General features: G+C 42.2%; 1 protein-coding gene across 12 annotated transcripts in view; it reads right to left on the reverse strand.

Moving 5' to 3' along the window:
* MICAL3 (microtubule associated monooxygenase, calponin and LIM domain containing 3) overlaps nucleotides 1-22,759 on the reverse strand; it is a 167,904-nt gene that overhangs the window by 98,219 nt on the left and 46,926 nt on the right. For all 12 annotated transcript variants that reach the window (XM_063395117.1, XM_063395127.1, XM_063395126.1 and 9 more), the window contains exon 2: nucleotides 2,925-3,300. In XM_063395117.1, the coding sequence (XP_063251187.1) occupies nucleotides 2,925-3,188 (264 nt within the window). In that variant the 5' untranslated portion in view covers nucleotides 3,189-3,300. The remainder of the gene's footprint in view (nucleotides 1-2,924; nucleotides 3,301-22,759) is intronic.

Genomic DNA, 22,759 nt, shown 5'->3' on the forward strand with positions numbered 1-22,759 from the left:
TTGTAACTATTTACATTTGAACAACCCATCACGTCCAAGATGCTTTCATGAACTCTGATTATCTGAATTCTGGTTAGCCTGGATGCTGGCCATGTGCACAAACTGCCCAGCTCCAGGCACAGCACCTCATCCCTGAACAATTTTCAAATGGGCAATTAAGAGATATCCTACAAAGTATGAGAACTTCAGAAATGCTTTATGTTCAAGTGTACAGAAGCCAAGCTTCATAAAGAAATTACTTCTGTTATGACATGGATAAAACCCTAATCTTTATTTTAAATTCTATCATCTCCACATGCCCACTTAAATTTCTGTACCTTTTAATCAGCAGTTTGCAAATTACATTAAACATTAGGAATATAAAGCTAAGTGAGTTAGGAAACATCAAATCAGACATGATTCCATTCTCAAAGGGCCTCTGCTTTGAACAGTTATGATTATCTCTTAGGAACTACATTTAAACATTTTCATGGCAGATACTATTTGGATAGGAAACAAGAAATTAATAGAAAACTATTCTATTGTAAAGCACTCCCACCACCGTGGTCCTTCACACCAACACCAGCAGGTTCTGGGGTTTCTGTCTCATCACTCAATGAGGGACAGACCCACAGGACCTCATGAGCCTCTGTTTATCTCACCACATGCCACTTCTACAGTCACTCTCTTGATCCCAGTCTCCAATTCCATTCCCACTGTCTTTAACTCGGCTTTGGTGCATGAAATAAGTTAAGCTTTTGGATGATACAAAATCCCTACCAGTCTCTTCTAGTCAAACATCTCTCCCTGGATGCTTTACTCCTTTTATCCACTTTATAACTGTACTTGAAGAGATGTTTTAAAGACACTTGGTTACATGTATTTATTTGAAGCACACCCTTTTCTGATGACTTTTGAACCTCAGTACTCCGCTGGGTCTCCAGTTGTTCTTCCAGAGCAGCATGTGAAGGACTCTCATTCCTCTCACTGCCAACTTCCCAGGGGGCTTCACCCATGACCTCATATGTGAGCTTCCTCCATAAACTCTCTTTGCACCACCTCATTCACAGACACTGGTTTAATCAGTTTTGTTGGTGCTGTCAATTCACAAAACTTCTCCAACTCAGGAGTCTGGCCAAGCTAAAATCTCTGCCTTTCTGACATTTCTTTGTGGCTGCCTAGCTGTTAATTCAAGCCCAGTACAACCAAGTGGAGTTCTAATGTCCTTCTAAACTCATCTCACAGCCTCTTGTCAATACAAATGTCACATTTGATTTTCTGGGTGTTTGTCATAGCTGGATGTCACCCTCCACTCACATCTGGTTTTTAGTATGCTCTCACAGTGAAGCACTATCCACTTCTCCACCCATTAAATCCCTTCTTCAATGTTTCATCTCTATTATTGAACCAACTTTTTCCACAGTGTTAACAAATACAGTCAGAGCCTAGATGCAACAATCACTCTTACAGCCTATTACTCAAATAAATTAAAACCCTCTACATCTTGCTCCCTCCATCTCTGCCATAAAGACATAAACCACCCATCTCCATTTCACAGACCACAGCTCAGTTCAACCCATCAGATTTCATTCAAATTAAGAGCAATTCCTGACTCTAATGAATGCACAGGGCAATCAGTTGTGCAGAAAATTTAGATTTGTTCTCCACAATGTTCATAGTGCCTGGAAGGCTTATTCCTAAGCATACACAAAATCTACTACATTTATCTTCTGATAAATCCTTCCTTTCTTCTGTTACTTGAAAAATGTAAATTTTAACAGTGGTTGGATTTGGGGGTGTGACTACCAGCAGTGCCCAACTGTTTGATTTTCAATTTATCAAGTGTTACTACAGTAATTCATTATAAAAGCCTCCATCCATATATGAAAATGGCCATTGGAAAGTGAAAAAAGATAAACCATTAAGAAACTAACATAACTTTCTAATATTCAGCTGGGGAAAATATAACTCCACAGATCTGAAATGACATTCTCTAAACAAGATGTATTTGTCCCTCGACTCTATATTGAGGAATTAATCACAAATTCCTCCAGTTAAAGTATTTCCTTTTCTCAAAGGTGGCTATTCAAGACAAAGACCAGCATCTATTGTCCTCAATGAAGGAGGACAGAATCCTGTTCTAATTTATCCTATTCTGCACTATTTGCCTTTTTTGAGAAGAGTGCTTGATTATTTACAAAACCAACCTATTCTATTCAGATTTCAATAAATGATATAAAGAACTGCTTTCAAACTGCACTGTGCAAGGGGTGCAGCACATAAATGCCAGCTCACAATAATTCAGGTTAAAAAAAAGCAGAATGCTCTGCATGTGTGTGTGTGTGTAAAAGCAGGAATTCCTGCAGTACATACCACACATACCAAACTTGTAAAAAGAATTGGTATGAGTTTCCACAGCATATTATTTTTCTTTGAACCTAGAATATAAATTATCACTTTCTAAATAATGGGAAACAGTCTGTTTTGCCAAATTGGCAGAAAAGTTCTGTTCTCTTGACAGAGTCATGAGAATTTTCAACTTAAAACTGGAAATTTCCAAACATGAATATTTCATATCCTAGACTCCAACAGCACACATTCCTGTTACTGTAAAAATGCAAAAAGGAGTCAGCCAAGATGAAAGGTTTACCAATTAAGATGTTCCAAGCCATCTATCTATAGAATTGATGCCATAAAAACTTACAATGGAAGAACTGGCTGGCTGCTTCTCCTGAGTAAAATACAAACATTCAGGTGGGCAGTCACGTCTGGTGGTGACAAAAGGAATTTCTGATTGCTGATCAAATGCTAAAATTGTGACAACACTGCTGAAACTTCCCTGGGCTTACAGTGACACCGGGCAACCTCCTTCAACATCCTTTTTCCTGTGTATTCCAGAGGGACTGGGCAATAGCTGCCTGGGCCATGGTGACTGGAGCTCTTACCTTCGTGTTGGCGCATGCTTTCCCCTTCTTGTAGTCCTTGTGGCTGCCTCTCTTATCCAATTTGGCCCACAAGGCTTTGGCTTTCCAGTAATTGAGCTTGGACTTGAGCTTGTGATAGAAGGAACGATAGTCCTTGGGCTTCAGTTCTAGGTAGTCACAGAGCTCCTGGAAAGCCTTGAGAGTCCCCTTGCAGGTGGAAGCCTGGACAAATCTGTCGAAGAGAACGTGAGCCTGGTTCACCTTCTCGTTTTTGCTTTCCTCCATGCTTCACACGTGGCAGCTGCCCAGGGGGGCAGCTGTGCTCTTCCAGTCTGCCAGATTTCCCGATGTTGTTCTGCTGAGCCACTTTCACCTCTGCCTTACAAGCATTATTAACCTGTAAAATAAAAAGAAGAAAGTGTAACTCAACTTGCTCTTTCTTTTTTGTTCCAAAATTTAGTCTAAGCCTGCTGAACGGAGAGCGCAGATTCCCAGTCAGTCCTCAGCTGATTGACATCCCAAGGATTTCTACTTTGCTGAAGCAGAGGCTTCCAGAGTTTACTGAGCCTCACTGCAGACAGTGGCACATCTCTGTTAAATCACAAAATGCTTTAACCTGAGCCAGTGCCTCCAAACTTTTACCAAAACTCATTCTGCATGAAGAGCAGAGAAGTTGCAAGTAAACAGGCAGATGTTACACCTGGAAGAGGGCAGAGGTTGTAAAACAGAACAGGCAAACCCACCGTGTCAGTGACTGTGTAACACCACAGCAATGGTTAGGGGCTGGTCTTCAAAACACCAGTGCCACAAAGCACCTCAACAGTTGGTACTCCATCAGTGAAATAAGCTTTGGTGCCATCATTCTAAAAAGACATGTGTCTTTGGTCATGATAAACAGAGATGAGAGAGGATGGCACAGCACAAGCTGATACAGAGTCCTTGCCAGGACTGGTTTTTTAGAGTGATGGCTACTGCAATCTTAAAAATAAGTTAAACCTGCTAATAGCAATCCATTTCTTAGGAAAATATGTCAAGACTGAAAAAAGGAAGTCTGTGTTGCATCAAGCAGTATAAACATTTCCCTTACCTAAAGCCTATACATATACTCCTGTCAGTAAATGAGCAGCTTAAGAGTGAAATGATCTGGTGCATGATCCTTTTAAGATTCTCATACTAATTCCTCTATTCTGTGGTTTTCAGCTTCTTTTGACATGCAGGTCCACATGAAATTTTAAGTGGTAGCTGGGTTCTCCTTCCATCTGCTGGGGCGGATCATGAGCTCTGCTGCTCATTTCTGGGATCCCTCGGAAGCAGCCTGGAGACTTACAGAATTAATTGTTTGGATCAAAGTAAGAGATTTTGTTTGAAGAACAGATATCTTCTTTTCCTCTCTCTCTCTCTTGTATAGAATAAACCTTTTTCTTTCTTTTATACATAGTACTAAGTACATACACTAGATCACCCTGCTTGCTGAGAAAGAATAGCTCTGTTTGCCTTCAGATACCAAGACAGCATGGGAACATATGCACAAACTATGGAAGTGAAAACACTTCTGAGTGTTTTTGGGTGCTTTTTGCCCTTTGTTTTTTTGCAAAGAGTATTAAGGTAAGAAGGGAAATATGTGGACTCGGATAAAACTTGTTAGATTCTCACCAGCTCTTTTCCTGCTTCCAGCAGACAGGAAGCCAAGTCAAACATTACAGCTCATGTCTCTTCCCCTCCCATATGACAGCTCTCCAGTGGTTTATTTGGGCACTCCTGCTTTTCAGCCTGACATGGCATTTATTGTTTATGTTTAGAAACAGCAAAGGAGACCTGGAAACCTTTACATACAGCTACAGACTGGTAGTTTTATTTGAAAAGTTTCTATAGAAGTCAAAGTACAACAATGAGTTATAGAGCAGAATGCAATTCTAACTTTATTAAGACAACTGCCTCAGAGGACTCAGTACCCATGAAGCTGTTTTCCTAACTGGCTGATAGTGATGCCCATGTCCATATCACTGCTCACCAAGCAAATTGGAAGTGCTTTCCTTATTTTCCATCTTATCTTCACTGTTGTCAAGCTGGAAACATGCTCCAGGCTGGCTCCTGAGGGAAACCACTGCACTGCTACAGAGGCCTAAATCACAGAACCCTAAAGTGGTTTGGTTTGGAAGGGACCTTAAAGGTCACAGAGTTCCGATGCCCCTGCCACGGGCAGGGACACCTCCCAATATCCCAGGTTACTCAAAGCTCCACCTAACCTGGTCCTGAGCACTTCCAGGGATGGGACATCCACAGCTTCTCTGGGCAGCCTGTGCCAGGGACTAACCATCCTCACGTTAAAGAACTTCTTCCCACTATCCAATCTAAACCTGCCCTGTAACAGTTTGAAGCCATTCCCCCTTGTCCTATCATTCATGTCCCTGTAAAAAGTCCCTCTCCACCTCTCTTCTGGTCCCACCAGGTACTGAAGGCCTGTGTCTCCTCTTTTGTTCTCAAGGAGAATATTATAATGCACTCCAACAAAACACCTCTAAAGCAGGAGGAGTCATTTCAGTGTCTCTGTGCTATAAAAACACAATAAAATACCTACAGTCTAAAGTCATATGCCTCATTAATCAGCACGACACTCCAAGCTGAATACTCTTACATTCCCCCCACTTCTTGCACCCCCACTCTACCACCCAAACACTCACTTTACACCAGTGCTTTGGATGACTGAGACTTCTTCAGAAAAAGCAATAGAAGTTACACCACCTAAATTAAGTGGAGTCACAATTTTGGTCTGCTGGTCCATATTGCACTACTGATACATAGGGACCATTTCTTACTCTTGCTTCTCCCGTAGATTTCACCATGGAAGTGAAGCAGCACTAGTTTTGCACTGCCCAAAGACCCCAAAGTTAAAACCCAACCTCCTTTCACTCTAGGAACTTAGAGTGTGTCCGAGGTTTGCCAAGCCTGAAGAAAGCAGGTCATGTGAGCCAGCATATTCCAAGGGGCACCTGGGCAGGGCAGCTCTGCCAAAATCCCGTTTCACACAGCCTGGGAAATCTGTTATGCCCACGGGTGAAACACCGAGGCTTCAGTCACCACATTAGGTCACTCCCTAGAACTCTGCATTCCTGATGTAAACACCCCGAGCCCTTGGAACCCATGAGCAACACGTCAGAGAACAGGGAAATTACAGGAGGAAAGCAAGGGCAGGCCAGAATGATTTGCCAGGTTTCCAGGGTACTTGTGTGCCTCGCTGGCTGCTCTGCAAGCCTGCAGCATCCTGCGTGTTTTGTCTCGAGGCAGCTGATTGCTGACTCAGATGCTCTGCGAATTCCTTGGCTGCGGCGTTGGGCGAGAAAGACAAAGCCCGTGGAAAAACGCATGCAAGAGCAGTGTTCACGTTGCTATTTACAATAATAGCAGGAGGTTGTCACTGACTCATGGCTCCAAGCACCCTCAGGATCTCCAGTGCTCGCCCAGGACAAAAGAAACCAATGGAAAACACACAGATGCAGGCAGTGAATAATTCCAGGTGGTGGTTCCTTCCCACAGTCACCACAGATGCAGGAATATGAATATTTTATCAAATACATGCACAAGAAAGAAAGCCCAGTGCCCTACTTCTGCCAAAGGCAAGAGATAAGAGGAGATTTTGCAAATTCTACACATAATGGATTTGGTTGTACAAATTGAAGTTCTACAAGTGTTCAAATGCAGGGCTTATACATCTCAGGCAAATAAACCCCCATTATATGAGACACCACCCTCTCTACATTTCCATCCTAATTTTGTTGAAAGTGTTCATTCAAGCAATGACTTGAGCCAGGGAAAAAAATAAAATACTATGGGAATGTATTCTTCAGCCATCTCTTTTTCCCCATCAGAAATGATTGAGTTGATTCCATCTACATTCACAGCTTGCTCTCTCTAGCCTAAACCAGGAGTGACCAAAACATTTGCCAAAGTAACTGCCCAGCTGCACTTGAGAATGCTGAGTTTCTCTGAGTACAATGTAAATGCTTCTTACACCTGAGTTGTTTCACAGCCAGGCAAACACCACGGATGCACCCTTGACAGACAAACCTCTGAGAGGTCAGGCATGGAGAAGAAGTGGTAATACTGTATAGAATTGGAAAGCAAACTGGTCCATGACCATAAAACTCCTCTCCAGCAGCATTCCCTGTGCCCTTGCCTCCCTTTCCTGGCCCCTCTGTAGCTTGTGCCTTAGCAAGACTCAGTAACATGTTCTGGAAACTCCGAGATTACTGCAGTACCCGGCAGCCAGGACACACTTGCAACTTGGCTAGCAAAAGCCTAAGCACAGATTAGAGTTAAGCTTATGCTACAGACAGTGGGGACACCTATTTTTGTCTCTCTCTTCCACCCAGCCTCCAGTTTTCTTGTAGGAAAGCAATTACCTTTGAGACTCTCATTCCTCGTTGAATCTGGAGGAAATTGTTCAAAAGTTATTAAGGATGAACTGAAAAGCAGATGAACAAATGGCTCAATCCTGTAAGCCTCCCTTCTTTAGGAAGCCACACACACAAAAAAAATCTTTATTCCAACAAACATAAAAGCTCTTTTTTAATTTCCAAGATTTAATTTCTTTTAGCTAAAACTGAAAAAATGGATTTCCTACAATATGTTCATGACTTGAAGTGATCACAGGTACCAAAAAGTGCAGCTTTAGGGCAGGGGTAAGACTGTGGAACAGATGGCAAAAAGAGGACAATTTTGACAAGAAATGCTAAAGCCAAAACTGGCAACTATTTTAGCTCCATATTATGCAGAGCAAGAAGGGGAAAGCAGGAGGACAAAGGCGTGGTTGCCATTGTTTGCAGCTTCCCTTTTACACCAGATGGAGAAGGGGCACGTCAGCACTGTCCGCAGCCTGTTTTAAGAGGGGTTTAGATCTGTTCCCACTCATAACATTTAAGACTCAAGCAAATAAACTGTCAAAAAGCTGGTTTAATACACCTATTAAACCTGATCTGGTCACTTCTGCCCACCACATGGGAGAGAGTCTTTTGGGTCTCCACCTCTTTCCTGTCTACCCTCCCTCCCTTAGGCCAAAAGAAGGAGAAAGAGAAACCAAATACAAAATTGACTGCAAATGCAAGAACCTGTTCTTAGCACATACACAAACAGTTCAGAGAATTGTCATGTCAAGAAAAACTCAACACAGCCCTGACTTGAGAAGAAATGATAATTATACACAAGAACATGGAAACATACAAATACAGAAGCAGTTACAGAAAATATTTTGGTTCCCAAATTCACATCAAGGTACAGAAGGAAAAAGGTGTATGTTGCTTATTACTAACCACTTCTTCAATGCCACAACACAGCTACTGAAAGCATTTGACCTACAAAACACAGCCTTTTATCTATGAGAACTCAAAAAACATACTTTGCTGCTGCTGTCATACACAACTCTTTGATCATAGCACTCCCTACACTGAATGAAAACTAACAAGGAAAGAGACCAAGAAACAGATCAGTGCTTTTCTTTGTAAGAAAAAGAAAAAAAAAGGAAATTATACCAAGGAAGAGGTAGCTGTCCCCTCAGAGAATGGTAAGGGAAAAATAGTAGGACACCTGGATAGGTGTCATTCTCACACCACGAAGTAACAGAGCAACACAGTTGAATTCCCTTATCTGAAGTGCTTTGAAGCTGTTCCTGATGTTACATTTCAACATAGAAATGCATCCCAAAGTTAGTTCCCACACCGTTTTACAAGCTGGATTTCCCCAGAGTTCTGCAAGCACTATCTAATAACCCTAGAAAAGTGCCTATTTAAAAAACAGAACAAAAGAAAGACTCCTAAAATCACCAGAATGAAACTTCACAAAACTTTATTTCTTTGATTCAAATGGGGATAAAACAAATTGATTGCCTTAGCACAGCAAGATATATCAGCTTTTGACACCACACAGGGCATGGACCCATACATTTTTCCAAGCCAACATGCTGTGTATGCCACAAGAAACACCAGAAACCCCAGCTTTTTTGAAAAAAGCTTTACTGAACATTAGAGAACGAGAACCCTGTTCTGCCCCAATTAAACATTAGGACTGTAGGCTACAAACCCACTATAACAACATCTGCAGCCCAGTGAGCCAATCCTGAGCTCTCCAGATTCTGCCCATGCACTGATCACCCCAAACCATTCCATGGCACAGGGAGAAAACAGAGCCTGTAATTGTATTTAAAAAAAAAGTCATAGAAGAAATTCTCTAATGAAACGCACATGAATACATTTGCAAAAATTTTTAAAGGTGAAAGCTTCTATCTGCCAGAACCTAGCACTGAAACATAGACTGCAATGATCATAAAAGTGATGACAATGGGGAAAAGATAATCAACAGGAACAAAGAGACAGAACCATAGGACCTACAAGTGACAAGAGGATAAAAATTACCAATCTTTATTGAGCACGCAAAATGGTTCAGAGATACAAAAAATGAAAAGGTCTAGCACCCTCTGTAGTGAGTGCTTGCTTTCTCTTACATGCACTTCATGTGTTTCAGTTCTCCCTCTCATTACCTGATTAGCCAGGGATTGGAACAACGTGAAGGGTCTGAAGCACAAGTCCTGTGAGGAACACTTGAGGGAGCTGGGATTGTTCAGCCTGGAGAAGGGAAGCTCAGAAATGACCTTATCACTCTCACCTTATCACCTTATCACCCCCACCTGAAAGGAGGGGGTACCAGGTGGGGGTCAGTCTCTTCTCTCAGGGAACAAGTGACAGGACAAGAACACAGTCTCAGGCTGTGCCAGGGGAGGTTCAGATTGGACATCAGGAGGAATTTCCTCAATGAAAGGGTGGTCAGGCACTGGAACAGCCTGCCCAGGGAGCTGGTGGAGTCACCATCCCTGGAGGTGTCTAAGGAAAGACTGGATGTGGCACTGAGTGCCATCATCTGTGTGACACGGTGGTGTTCTGTCACAGGTTGGACTTGGTGAACTCAGAGATCTTTGCCAATATTTAGCCCTTCAGAAGCAAGCTCCAAGACTGGTCATTTGTGCCAGCATTTACTTTAATCACAGCAGATCCATGCCTAGACTTTCAACTCCAGGGCTCACCCCTCCGTGGTTTGGCAAATCCAGACTCTCATAAAACAAATATTCCAGTTACAGACAGTAAAATATGAACATGGGAAAGCAAGTTTTATTTGTGCTGCTTCCAACTCTCAGCTGTAATGGGTGTGGAAAAGAGGCAGGCACTTCCTGAAAGGAAGTGGTGGACGACAAGGGAGAGAGAAAACAGGATTAGAAGATTCCTAATTTCACCATTTTTACACAGTCAGCTAGGTATGGCATCACAGATCCCCTTCACAGAGCAGTTCAAACAGCTGACAGATTGTTTAGTGAATGCATAACCATTTTCTATGGAAGACTGATTACAGAAAGCAAAGGAAGTTAAAAATTTTGGAATCTTCTGCCCTATACACATCTTGCAAGACTGTTTTGGGAGCCAAGAAATTTAAGTAAATAGACATTTGAATAAAAGAGCTGTAAAGATTTCTCCAACCCACAAACCACCATTTAGAGACTGTTGAACTTTTAAAAAAACATATTCCAAGCTTTTTTCTAGAACAAGTTCAGGAAGGGTTGGGATCATGCTATAACCCATGGGTGCAATCTTAGCCTGTATAGTTACCACATAAAAGATACATTCAGAATTTAAAAAAAATAATAAATAAATAAATAAAATTAAGAAAAAACCCAAACCACACCCACCTAAAAAATTGGATTTTAAACCCAGGCCTCCAGAACTGCCACCCCCTTTCCCCTCACAAGGAAAGTCCAGCCAGGAGCAGCATCTCAGACTCACCTGCAGATGAGGTCACTGTCATTTGTCACTGCACCCCAGCTACTCCATGCTCCAATCTGCCCTTGCATGGCCAGGAACACCTGAGTTCCCCAGAGCAGGCTGACACCCTCAGGCTTCCCTGCCGCCAAAGAAAACCCCACAGTGTGTTTATAACCCCTCATGGGTGTACCCTGCTCCTGTAACTCAAACCACTACCCCAGCCTTCCCTTCTCCTTCCAAGTTATGCACAAAAATATGCGCTCTGCAGTCTGGCTCTGCACCTCAAATCAGAAATGGCAGCAACAAAACTCGGTCTCTGTTAGATCAGGCTGTTTCTGAACGCCCCGCAGGCTCCACAGCCTCGGACTGTCCTCCTACAGCAGCCACTAGATTAGAACATAATACACAATTAAGTAATTTCATTTTGTTTTGCAGAGGCGGAGAATTACACACCTCAGCAAGAGCACGACTGACTGAGCAGAGTCTGAACAGGGCACCAAGCAGGATTTGAAAGGAATCAGAAGCAGACTACTTTCCATCACAGCTGATCTTTTTGGTCAGATTTGCTATGGAGTTACACCTCATTTTTACTTAAAATTATTTAAATTTTTTAAAACTTATTTATTAGACTCTAAAGGCATAGGGCTTCTAGATAACAGGAGAGCAACTGAACGTGTTCAATGGACACAATCTTAAATCCCAATTTGTCAGAGGAAGAAAACACACCCACATGTTAATCCTATAAGTTCTATTTCATAAATGAGACTATTTGGTTGAGGTCTATTCCACACATCCTACAAACCTCCTCTATAAACTCTCCCAGACTGTGTTCCTGTAGACATGATTTTATTTTCAGAGGGAAAGAAAGTCTCTAGCCCATCCTTTCCTCAAAATACTCCTACTATGCTTACATTTTGGAGTTCCTGACAGTATGTTAAACTTAGTTTAGTATTAACCCTCAATAAATTTACTCATATAAATCTTTCCTCTTTCCCAGATAAGAATATCAACCCTTTGCACTCTGGCATTCTCCACAATCCTCAGTAAGGATAATAATTTTAAAAAGCAAAGCAAAATCCTAACTTTGGCAACTAACCAACTGTGAGACCATCAAATGACAACTTATGAAATCAAGCAACTTAATGAAAGTTTGTCTCTGTTACACAATCTGCTGTGTCTAATGCTTCCCCATCGTTCATTTTCCTCATGGGTACAAGGAAAGCTTTTACCAGGAGACAGGAATGTTTTGTTGGCAAATAACCAGTTCAGCATTTTGGCTCAGTCTTGACAAACAGACAGAATAGAGAGTTTGCATTTCCTCACGCTACAAAATATACCAGAATCTTGACAAGAAATCCAAATCATAGGCAGAGAATGGCAAAACCAAAACTCCCAACGTCAGGCTTCCAGTTCAGCTCTGTTATATCAGATAATACCAACTGCACATATTGTTACACAGGCTATAAATAGCACCCAGGCAGCACCTTCCCCACTTGGCTGGACATTTGACTCCCAGCAAACACTGAGCAGTTTCAATTGCCCAGATAGCGATTTCCCTGCAGCCCAGGAACCCGCAGGATGCCTCTCTCAGCAAACACCATGCCAAGCTCAGTGCCTGGAGCAACCCAAAATCTGTCAGGAAATCAGTTAGAGCAAAGAGGTGGAGGTGGCTCTGAGATTTACTCTCTTCACCCTGGAGCTTTGGCAAGCAGCTCCTGGAGGAAGATGGCAGTCATCACTTCCAGAGGCAGACATGACCAGTCTCCTCAAATACAGCTGCACTGGTGGGACATGAAAAGACTTGGTACGAGTTAGTCAGAGATTAAATCCCACCTAAGGGTAAAGATGCCATCGGCAGAATTTGTTCCTAGTAGTGAGGACACAACTCTCTTTGCCTTTCATCCTGAAGGAGTGTTCTGTCTAGTCTTTTTAATTCCATCCTCCTTCGGATAAAGGCCACTCCTCTGCCAGGGTATGTGGGGGTCTGAGGCAGACAGCTGGGAGGTTCAGCTGAGGATACCTGGCAGAGAAAGCAGCCCTGTGAGGGGGCACAAGCACTCCCTTTGCTCAGTGTGGGTCTGAGAGCCCTCACCAAGGGAGCTACAAGCACTTGGAGTGCAACACATCTGTGTGCACTAACACAGGCAAAGCTCACCATGCTCACAGCCCAGCACGGTGTGACAGCACTGAGGCACTGCTCTGCTCCTGTGCTGCCCACAGCCCCAAGGGCAGGCCAGCATTTCCACTGGCAGATGATTCAGTTCTGGACCTTGGACTCCAACTGTGTCATTTCCATAATCTCTTCTTCCATAACAGCCTGTATTTGAGCACTGGCCAGAATGACCCTTCTCCAAAATGCTTTTAATGCAGAAAGAAGGAGCACAAGAGACTGCAGGTCACTTGTGACTTTCTCAGTGACAATACCAACAGGCAAATCTGGGAAAGAACAATACTGAAATTCAGAAATATTTTCTTCAACTTCATTCACCTTCTGCTTTCAGGCTCACTCAGCCAGAATGGACTGGTAGAGTACAGCTCTGCAAACTGGGAATGACCAAGGGTGGTAACAGCACCATAGTGTGACAGTAGCTGCTTTCCTGGAAATCCACATGGTGCTTCTGGAGAGCATCAACTGCACAGAACAACCTGGGGTCCTTCAACCCCTAAAACTACCCTCTCTCTGGTTGCTCACTGGCAATAAACAGTTTAATATCTATATATTTACTATCAGTTTATGCTAACAGAAACAAATGTTGCTATTAAGAAAGCTTCGTTTTCTCCAGTTTAAGGACTGAGAAATGTAAAGGGTTTGTTTCTTATTACACAGGGAGCTACCAGTAAAAACCACATCTCCACTCCCCTGTCATTTCCCATACATACACCCCAGAAATTATCATGTGTTTTTTCCTTGGACCTGAAAGATCTGGCTAACTATAGAGAAAAATTGCTTATTTCCTGGGGCAAACCAGAAAACCCTTCAGTATTTGGTTCTTGAAATATTTGGGAATGACCACAAGTCATAAGCAATGTTGGCTTTTTAACCTTTCATTTCTGTAACACTCCTGTTTATTTTCTAGGATAGAACAAACTATTCCAGTTGGAAGAGCCCTACAGCAATCATCTGGTTCATCTGCCTGGCTGAACAACAATTAAAGTGTGTTGTTAAGGGCATTGAAATAATGAAAGTTCATTTCCCTTCCAGTGGCTGGGCACGTACCTTTTACAGTAATTTCTGCTTTATGTTCTGTAACTATAGGGAATAACAGGGAAATGCTCATTTGAAGAGCAAAAGGCAGACAAAAGGATCTAATGCTGATAAAAATGGGCAATTTCCTACCCTTATCACACTGTGGCCGGTGAGATTATTAATGCTTTATGTCTCATCCCTGTTATCAACTCAGACATTTCTTCCTGAGCCAGTTGTTTTTATGATCAATAGCTTTCTTTTAATTTCCAGGCCAAGTTTATACCTCTCTGTTCCTGTGGTGATGATGTTGACTTATGCATTAGCTTTCCCTCCCTTCCTACATATATTTATAGACAATGCCACATCTCCCCTTGACCTTCATTATGCTAAGGTCAAATCAAGCTCTCTTGGAGTAAGACAGGCTTTCTTTTCCCAAGGAAAAAACTGCATATTGTCAGGTATGGGGTTTAGGAGTTTGAAAGGTGGGAAGGCTGTGTGATCTTAAGAAGAATTACAGCTGTACAGTGTATTTGAGCAGATGAGTTCCCAGAAGAGAATGGCACAATGGGGTGTATAGTACATCCCTCTCCTGCCCGTTCTGGGATTGCTTCAGCCTCTTCCATCTCTGCAATCCACAACTAGCACACGTTTTAATGCACTCATTGATCACAGGCATCACTCTTTCTCCTCTCTTGGTTATTTCCAAGTGAAAGGCCAATAGACTGTCTCACACTATTGGACTTCATTCCATGTGTATCCTGTAAGTTCTTGTTCTTTCTACAGAACACCAGTGTGAAGGTAGAGTTGCTCTCACAGGCAGAGAAACACAGCCCTGATCCTTTAAGAGCAGGAACAGGAACCCTTCCCCCCCCAAACTAGTTTCTTCCCCTTCTAAACACAGTTTGGTCCTTTTTGTGAAAGAAACAAATAGGGTATTTGGATGCAGCAGTCTTTTCAGAAAAGAGCTGCAATATCAATGCCATGGGCCAAGGAGACTGGTGGAGTTTCATGTGGAAGATTCCCACATGAAGGCTGTGGTCAGCACTTGTGATCAGCCCTTCCAGTCTCCTCTACTTTCTGACCTACTTATATTACTATAAAAAATAGGTAGAACACCTCCAGGAGTGGCAGAAAAACATGTTAGCTTTGTCCTGTAACTCAGTATTGAAATCAGGGAAATGGGGCTCAAGAGCACTCTCCAAAAAGAAAAGCCCACGACAATTACCCAGTTTATCAAGAAAATACAGTTTTTTGAGACTGAAAAGAAACAGAGCACGTGCTAGGATTTGCCTCCAGTACTTTGGTATTACTGTATAGATGTAGACATGACAATATAGGCAGAGTTGATGTGCCAAGCCAGAATCACGTGCTCCTAACCATGTATGCAAAGCAGAACTGCTTCATTGAAGGTTCATTGAAGGCTATGCAGAATTATTGGGTTCAAGGCCTTTAGCTGCATGAAGCTGAATTTCTGTGAAGGCAGCTGATACTGTAGCCATGTCTGTAACCCTCTGTCCTCTGACAAGTGTTGTGTGGGGTGGGAAGAAGTGCGAGGGAGTGACCCTGTCATTTGAAACTCCCTTTCCTTGACAAGATGGATGAAATTTTGCTTCTTCCTCTGTTTTAAAGAGTTACAGCCTTGAAAGTTGAAGGTGGCAAGAGACTTCCAGAATTTTGCCTGTGTGCATAGAACTGCCAGAAACAGTGCTGATAACAGTGTTGTTAGGAAAGGCTGTTCATACAATTTCAAAAAAACTGTGCTTTTGGTAGAATAGCTTACTAAAAGCTGTTGGTATGCTCCTGCGTTGTTGTTTACTTTGGAAAATGAAATTTGAATGGTTTTTTCCCCTCAAAGGCAAAGCTATGCTATGCAATGAAATACTTCAGGCAATTTATGCCACATCTGTGTCCCCACAGCTAATAAAGGAATGTAAGGTAACTACAAGCTATGCGAGTATCATCACTTCACCAAATTACATAAGAGAATTTAGGAGCTAAGTACTGTTCTAAGTGCTCCAAGCATATATAATTATGTTGCCCAGGAGTCCATTATCTCAAAAGAAGAAAAATTATTTTGTGTCTTTGAATTGCTTTTAGAAATATCTAAAATACCCCAACAGTGTGGCTGGTTCAGCATTGCTCTGATCTGATCTGGAACGAGCTTGGTTTTCCCTTTTCCACACATGCTACGGAACAGTGACTTCACTTTCCTTAGTCCCTGGCTAACTCCTATGATCTGACAGTAATACAGCCATTAAGCAGATCAGCAGGGTCTCGGGTTTAACAGAAAGATCAGTATTTAGACATGTCTGTGACTTCAGTCCAAGGTTGCTGGCACATTTATAAACAGCCCTAGACTGAGATGCAGCAGTATCTTAGAGAAACAGAACAAAGCAGCAACTTTACAGAATGCAGCTGTAATGAAATGTGAAACTCTGCCCTTGACAAGCATAATACAGCATTGTTCACTGGACACAGGAGTGCTCCCTTCTGCAGCTTGGACTGCTACCTGCTGCAGGGCTCCCACGTGGCCCTACACCCATCACACCTGGTGGCTTTGGAGAAAACAGCCTGCCAGGGTACTGCACGGAGGGTCTGGAGCTCATGGCACTGAAGACACTGTGGGGAGTAACTCTGAGGTTACTCAGCATTGTGGTAACTCACAGGACACCCTGGAGAGAACAGCTGTGGAACCCACACGCCCTCTCCATGGACTCACCCAGCACTTACTGGTGCTGTGTGTCCAGATTAGGCATTACATTCCCACCTTCACTCACTCCACAGGACAAGGCAGCTCACTTCTAGCACAGAGCTATTGATGAGTTACACCACATGCCTCATTAACAGGAGCTTATGTAAATTCAAAGCAAGGTAACATCTAATGAAAATGGCCAACAAAACAGTACCTTGCTATTAAAGGCTGCTTTCCCTGGAAGAACTTAGAGCCACATTGGGAATGTGTGGGAGAAGCTGACAGCACTGCAAAGCAACCTGCAGCAAGGCAGGTGTGGATGCAAAGCACCTGCAAACAACTCAATCCCTTCCTAAAGCTGAGTTTGACTTTCACTTAGAACTGAACACACACAATCTGTGCCCACATCTATTTCAGTCCTGCCTTGGGTCAGCCTGGCAAGTGTTGGGTGTGATGTCCCCAGACACACAAATGACCACCCCAGGGAACAAGAGCAGCCTTCACTCTGTAGCTGGAGTGACCAAGTTGGGGGGCTCATTCTCTCAGCAGGCTTTTCTACAGACAGACTGGAGCACAGAGAAGCTTCCAGCACACTCCTCTCCTGGCTTCCTTCACTGAACACAAGAAGTTACAACCAGTGCATGAAAAAACAGTCCATGTGCATGCAGAGAAAAACTAGTGTGTCCCAACTAGGCTACACTCAATAACTGGAGTCAGTGCTAAGGTGACCCAGACGGGATTAAGCTGGAGGCCTGCCACACCATTAGCTTTCATCAAATCAGTATTTGGCTGCAGAAAAAGACAGATCGTTTCTGGGGGAAAGGCATCCATGTTTCCTTTCCTCTTCTTGGTTAAGAAACTTGATTTGGCTGTTGATCAGGGAAGTACACCAATCCATATTGTTTAAAAATCTTGCTTGAGGAGTAGGTCAAACAGAAATTGTGAGTCACAGAACCACAGAATAATTAAGTTTGGAAAAGACCTCTGGAGACTGCCTAGGTTGATCCCACTGCTCAAAGCAGAGTCAGCTAAAACAGGTTATTCAGGACTGTGCCCAGCTGGGTTTTGAGTATCTCCAAGGATGGAGTCACAAGGGATGCTTTGAGCCTAACATAATATCTCTTGCAACAGACAGACCTGCATATTTAACCTCCAGGCAGATTAATTTTTATGTAACCAAGCAATACAAGAGAGGATAGATACTCAAGTCCCAGCACACATCACCCTAAAAGGTAAAGTCAAGGGTGCCAAAAGCAGCAAGTCACTTTTTCCCCTATATTCATGAAACTCGTACGGTTCTCAGATTTCCTCCCTACCCTGAAACAAACTCAATTGTTTATTCCCAGGCCTAATGGCCAATTAAACAAAAGAAAGCTTAACCCATTAAGACAACACATGAAGCTTCTCTAGCAGGCAGTACTGAAGCTCTGAGTCCCATTTTACATTCTACTTTCTAAACAAAGGCAACACCTAGTGCAAAGGTTTAACTAAACTGCCTCTTCCCTCCTTGAAAACAGTTCTTACTAGTCAAGTCCGGTGGCATCTGAATTTGCAGTAAACAAGCACTGGCAGAATCACAAATAACATTTAAGAGAACTTCAAGAAGTGACTGAGTGTCACCTTGGGCCAGATGTTGACCCCGAACACGTGAGTTTCTTACAAGCTGCAATATGAAAGAGGCACCTAATGACATCAAAAAGGATACTCACACCTAACAACAACAAAATTAGGATCAAAAAATCCTTGCTATGTTTTCCAAAGGCAGAGTACAATTCCTGGCAATGAGGCAACAAGGAATAGCTATGCAGCTGGCAACTGCACCACAAGGTTTTAAATAGATAGTTCAAAGCCAAAGATTACTCTCTTATCCTGCACTGGGGGTGTTACAAGGCTGTGAGGAAAGATAATGATGTACAGAGAAGAATCAAAAATGTATCACTTCAATTTTAAGTTATCTACCTCGGCCTTTACAAAATCACCTTTTGGATGACTTGTCAATACAATTTAAAACAGTAGATGTCTGTAGAATCCAAAGATCCCTGATTCAGTTTTGGTGTAATCAAGAGGCTTTAGTTCTTGCAGAGTTGCCGTTTTAATTTTGACATATAAAGAACTTGCTCAACAAAATAAGGTTCACCTCTGGGCTGAGCAGCTGTTTCTAGTCTCAGTTCATGGTGGCTACTTAGAAGTACTTAAAAAAGTGATTTTGCTAAGAAAGAAAAGGTCGCTCATGGGGGAAAGACAGGTTAAGAAACCAGCAGAGCAGGTTGACCCTGCAAAGAGCAGATTTTTTAAAAGCCTTGTTTAGTGGGACTCTATTGCACACATGCATGTGGGACTGGAGAGGCTCCACAGGTCAGCCCTCTGACACCCAGGGTCCTGCTCTCCTCATGCCCTAACAGGAGGGTCTGGCGACAGGATTTGAGGGATTACCAGGACAAAGCTGGAAGTGCGCTCCCGCCAGCAGTCTAAAAGTGAAGATAATCACCTCAGCACTTAACAGGGCCAGGGCCTAGGACAGACTGAGGCAGACTGTCCAGAACTGGCCTGAAACCCATCCCCAGCCATGCAAATCCCAGGTCTGATCCCGTGGGCAAACAGGTCCTGAGCAATGGTTACTCGATCTAACAGACTCAGGGTGACACAGAACATTTAGCAAGTCTCACTGCAACACTGCAGTTCTCCAGTCAAAGGTCTATACTAGAAAGAACTTTTGTTCAAAGAAAATAAGCAATAATTTGTGTGTGTTTATTTAGAAAGCAACTACGCCCACTCAAATCCTCTGGCAAACAGGGAAAGCAGCACTAAGTCTTTTCCAGGGAAAAAACTTCAGGCTAGATTTAGAAAAGGTTTAGTCTAGACATGGATACCACAAGCAGTGAAACTGAGAACACTTTTCTGGTGTCCTCAGTGCACAGGATCAGCATCTCCCTTCTCAGGTAGGGCTCCAAGGCTAAATTCAGCTGCCACATTACCATTCCCTGTGTCATGGTGCAGACTTACTTGAAAATTTGGGAATTTATGCTGAAACTTGGAAGAAAATATCCCAGCCAACAACTTTTAGCCAAAACTTGAATCAAGTATTTAGCCTAAAGAGGTCAGCGAGCAATTGCAGAAGTATTCACTGAGTTTCTTCTGCATTTCATACATATATACTCATCCTTCCCTTCACATAAAAAGGAAGGTCAGGGATTCTATTTTTAAAACAAGCTTGTTTTCATTTAAAGAGAGAAACCCGCACATATGCGGTTTCAGTATCAAGTATTCCAGATTTTATAAGAAGTTTTTTCTTCGGTGACCTGGCTCCTCAAGTAGTACATCAAAAGCAAATCCCAAGGAGACACATTAGGGTTCTGCAAATTATTGCTACAATCCTTAAAATTCAATTCTTCAAAGTCCATTTCAAACACAAACCTCTGACTGTGGCTTTAAGATTTTGGAAGATATAGAAGTCCCTAATTATAAAGCATGCTACCTTATAATTTTTAAGTTTATATAAATTAATTATTTCAATGCATCCTTGAACTTTCGAGTTCACTGCTTGAAGAAAAAGGAGTGTAGCTTTCTTTAGACTTAAAAGACCAAAAGCTCATTTTTAAATTAAACTAAATTTTAATTAAAAATGCTGAAAAATTATTCCATATCTTGGTATCCCTAGTAATACCTTACAGATCATTATTATATGAAATTTTGAGATAACATAACCAAAACTGTTTTAGTTCTTTTAAGGTTTGAATCTGCCACAAACAATGAGCAGGGAAAAGCCACAATTGGTGGTTTTCTTTTTTCCCCCTTTGTTTTTAGATCCTTTAGTGAAGGAAACCCTTCTAGAAAGAAGTACCTGCAGTACCTCCTCTCCATTCCAAATTGCCAAGAACAGTGCAGGGAACAGTTTCTAGCATGAGGACAGAGAAATCTTCTTCTAGAAGTTTAAGGAGGCTCTTCTCAGGCTATTTTGGTCACCAGTAATTGCACTGGAATGGCACTGGAGATTCCAAAGGGAAAGCTGTTATCCATCACCAGCAAGTCAGCTACACCCAACTCTGTAAATATATCTCAGAAGAATCAAGTGTTAGACTTCTCCTACATTTACAGTACTGCAAGAACAGAAGAAGGAATAGAGTCTATTCAGCTTTCATTTTTGTCTTGATATGTTTCCAACCTAAATTTCAAAATGTATTTCTATCACTGCAGTGTACATTTCTTAAAACTGAGGACTTTTAAATGCAAACTCAGTCAAAAATGACCAAGAGAAAATTCACTACCTATGTCCAAAGAAGTGCTAACAGACATTTCCACCTTGAGAAAGGCCAAAGACAACAAGCTTGTTCATCAAAACCAGTTCCTGATTTTTACAACTTTCTCTTCCAGTCCTGTGGTTTCACTGGGTTTATTAAATCATACCAGCCGGTATTATTAAGTACTTGATGATAATGCAGAAAGGAACAACAGCACTTTTGTGGTCGGAAATGGAGCCACACCACCTTCCTGTTAATGCATCATTGGAGGCTGTAAAGGCAGATGCAACCAGGAGCTCCATACACATGAATCATATGGATCCGTGCTTTGCTTAAATCTATTTATCTAGGATATCTATTTCATGCTGCCACTGAACAGGATTTGTTTTCCTTCTCTCTGATTTTGGCAATGACTTTCAACTGCAGACCATGCTGGAAGCTCCTCTTCCTGACCAAGCACGGGTCAGGGATTTGACCTGACTCCCCACAAGGCACAACTCTCACAAGAGAAATGGAAGGGGAAAACAAACACAAGGTTTGTGGTGAGATGAGATCACCCCTTAGGCAATTGTGGGATCTTCAGCTGTTTCATGCAAATCATCAAGATAGCCTTATCTTTATACCTTAGGGCAGAGGCTGTAAGAAATATAACAATCTCCCTTAGTTCTCAAAGTCAGTGAAAGCTGAAAAAAAAATTAAAAATCAGCAAGGTCTTGGCAGAAGAAGAGATTTGTCAGTATTTAAAAAAACCCAAAAACACAGTTTCAATCACCTCAGTGTGACACGTCTGGGAAAACAAGTTCCTCTTTTTTGTTTGACTTTTAAGTTGCATTACCACTAAGTTTAACTAGAAATTGCATGAGCAGAGCCAAGAAGACAGTCTGCTTAACAGCCAGAGAAAGAATAAAAATTATTTGTCTGGATCTACCCATTAAATCTTCTGCGTGCTTTAAGGACACACCTCTTTAAAAATGCAGACACATTTCATTTTGCTTACCCCTTTAAGAAAGGCTCCAATTACTCTTTTAGCATTCCCATATTTAACATCAGTTTTAAAAACCTGCAGATTTATCACTGCCTTTTTCTTGCACTTGCAGTAGCTGTACACTAGGCAGAATATTGTTCCAGGACCTTAATTGTACTTTTTAGGGCTACAGCTAACCAGCTTTCAAAAAATTTCTGGGGAAACATCAATCAGAGCAGTCCAAAGGGCTGCCAGCAGAAACTGTGACACAGCACCACAGAAAAGCTCATACCCACATCAGGGCTGCTGTGGAACAGAGTCCAACTCAATGTTTGCTCTATTATCAACTTGGCACACTCAAGGGAAGTTGTGGAAGTCTGTTGTTCAAGTAATTTAAAATTAGACTACTTTAAAAAATAACAGGAGGAATAAGCCTTAGCTGTCTAGATTATGTTTCCTATAATTCTGCAGGAAAATTATACAAATATCCACAGATTTATTTTTGTACAGTGGTAATAAGCCTGTGGGATGTAAATTACCATAAGGTTTGATGCTTAAGGACAGAACATTTGAAGTGCAATATTCCTCCCACTCTCCATGAGTGTTCTCAGAGCTCTTGGTTGGGTGCCTGACAAAATCTATTTGTCTCACTGAGTGCACAGGTCAGCACCTGAGACTGCTCAAGTGTCCAAGACATTTCTCCTCAAGCCCTCTTCCACACAGCTATGGAACAAAAGACAATCCTGATCCTGTTCCTTCTGGAATCCTGAACATAAAATATCTGTGCCAACTGACTGGCATGTTTCCTTGCACAAATGTCAGATGGAGAGGCAGAGGTAAGCACAGAAAAAAAAGGCAATTTCACAAACAATACATAATTACAGCCCATCTGTAGTGGCAAACAATACATTGGGTGTGCTGTAACTTGGAAAGATCAACCTTCAGGCTCTGACACCTGCTCTGTTTTAGGTGTGAT

This window comes from Prinia subflava, chromosome 4, assembly GCF_021018805.1.
Source record: "Prinia subflava isolate CZ2003 ecotype Zambia chromosome 4, Cam_Psub_1.2, whole genome shotgun sequence".
Taxonomy (NCBI): Eukaryota; Metazoa; Chordata; class Aves; order Passeriformes; family Cisticolidae; genus Prinia; species Prinia subflava.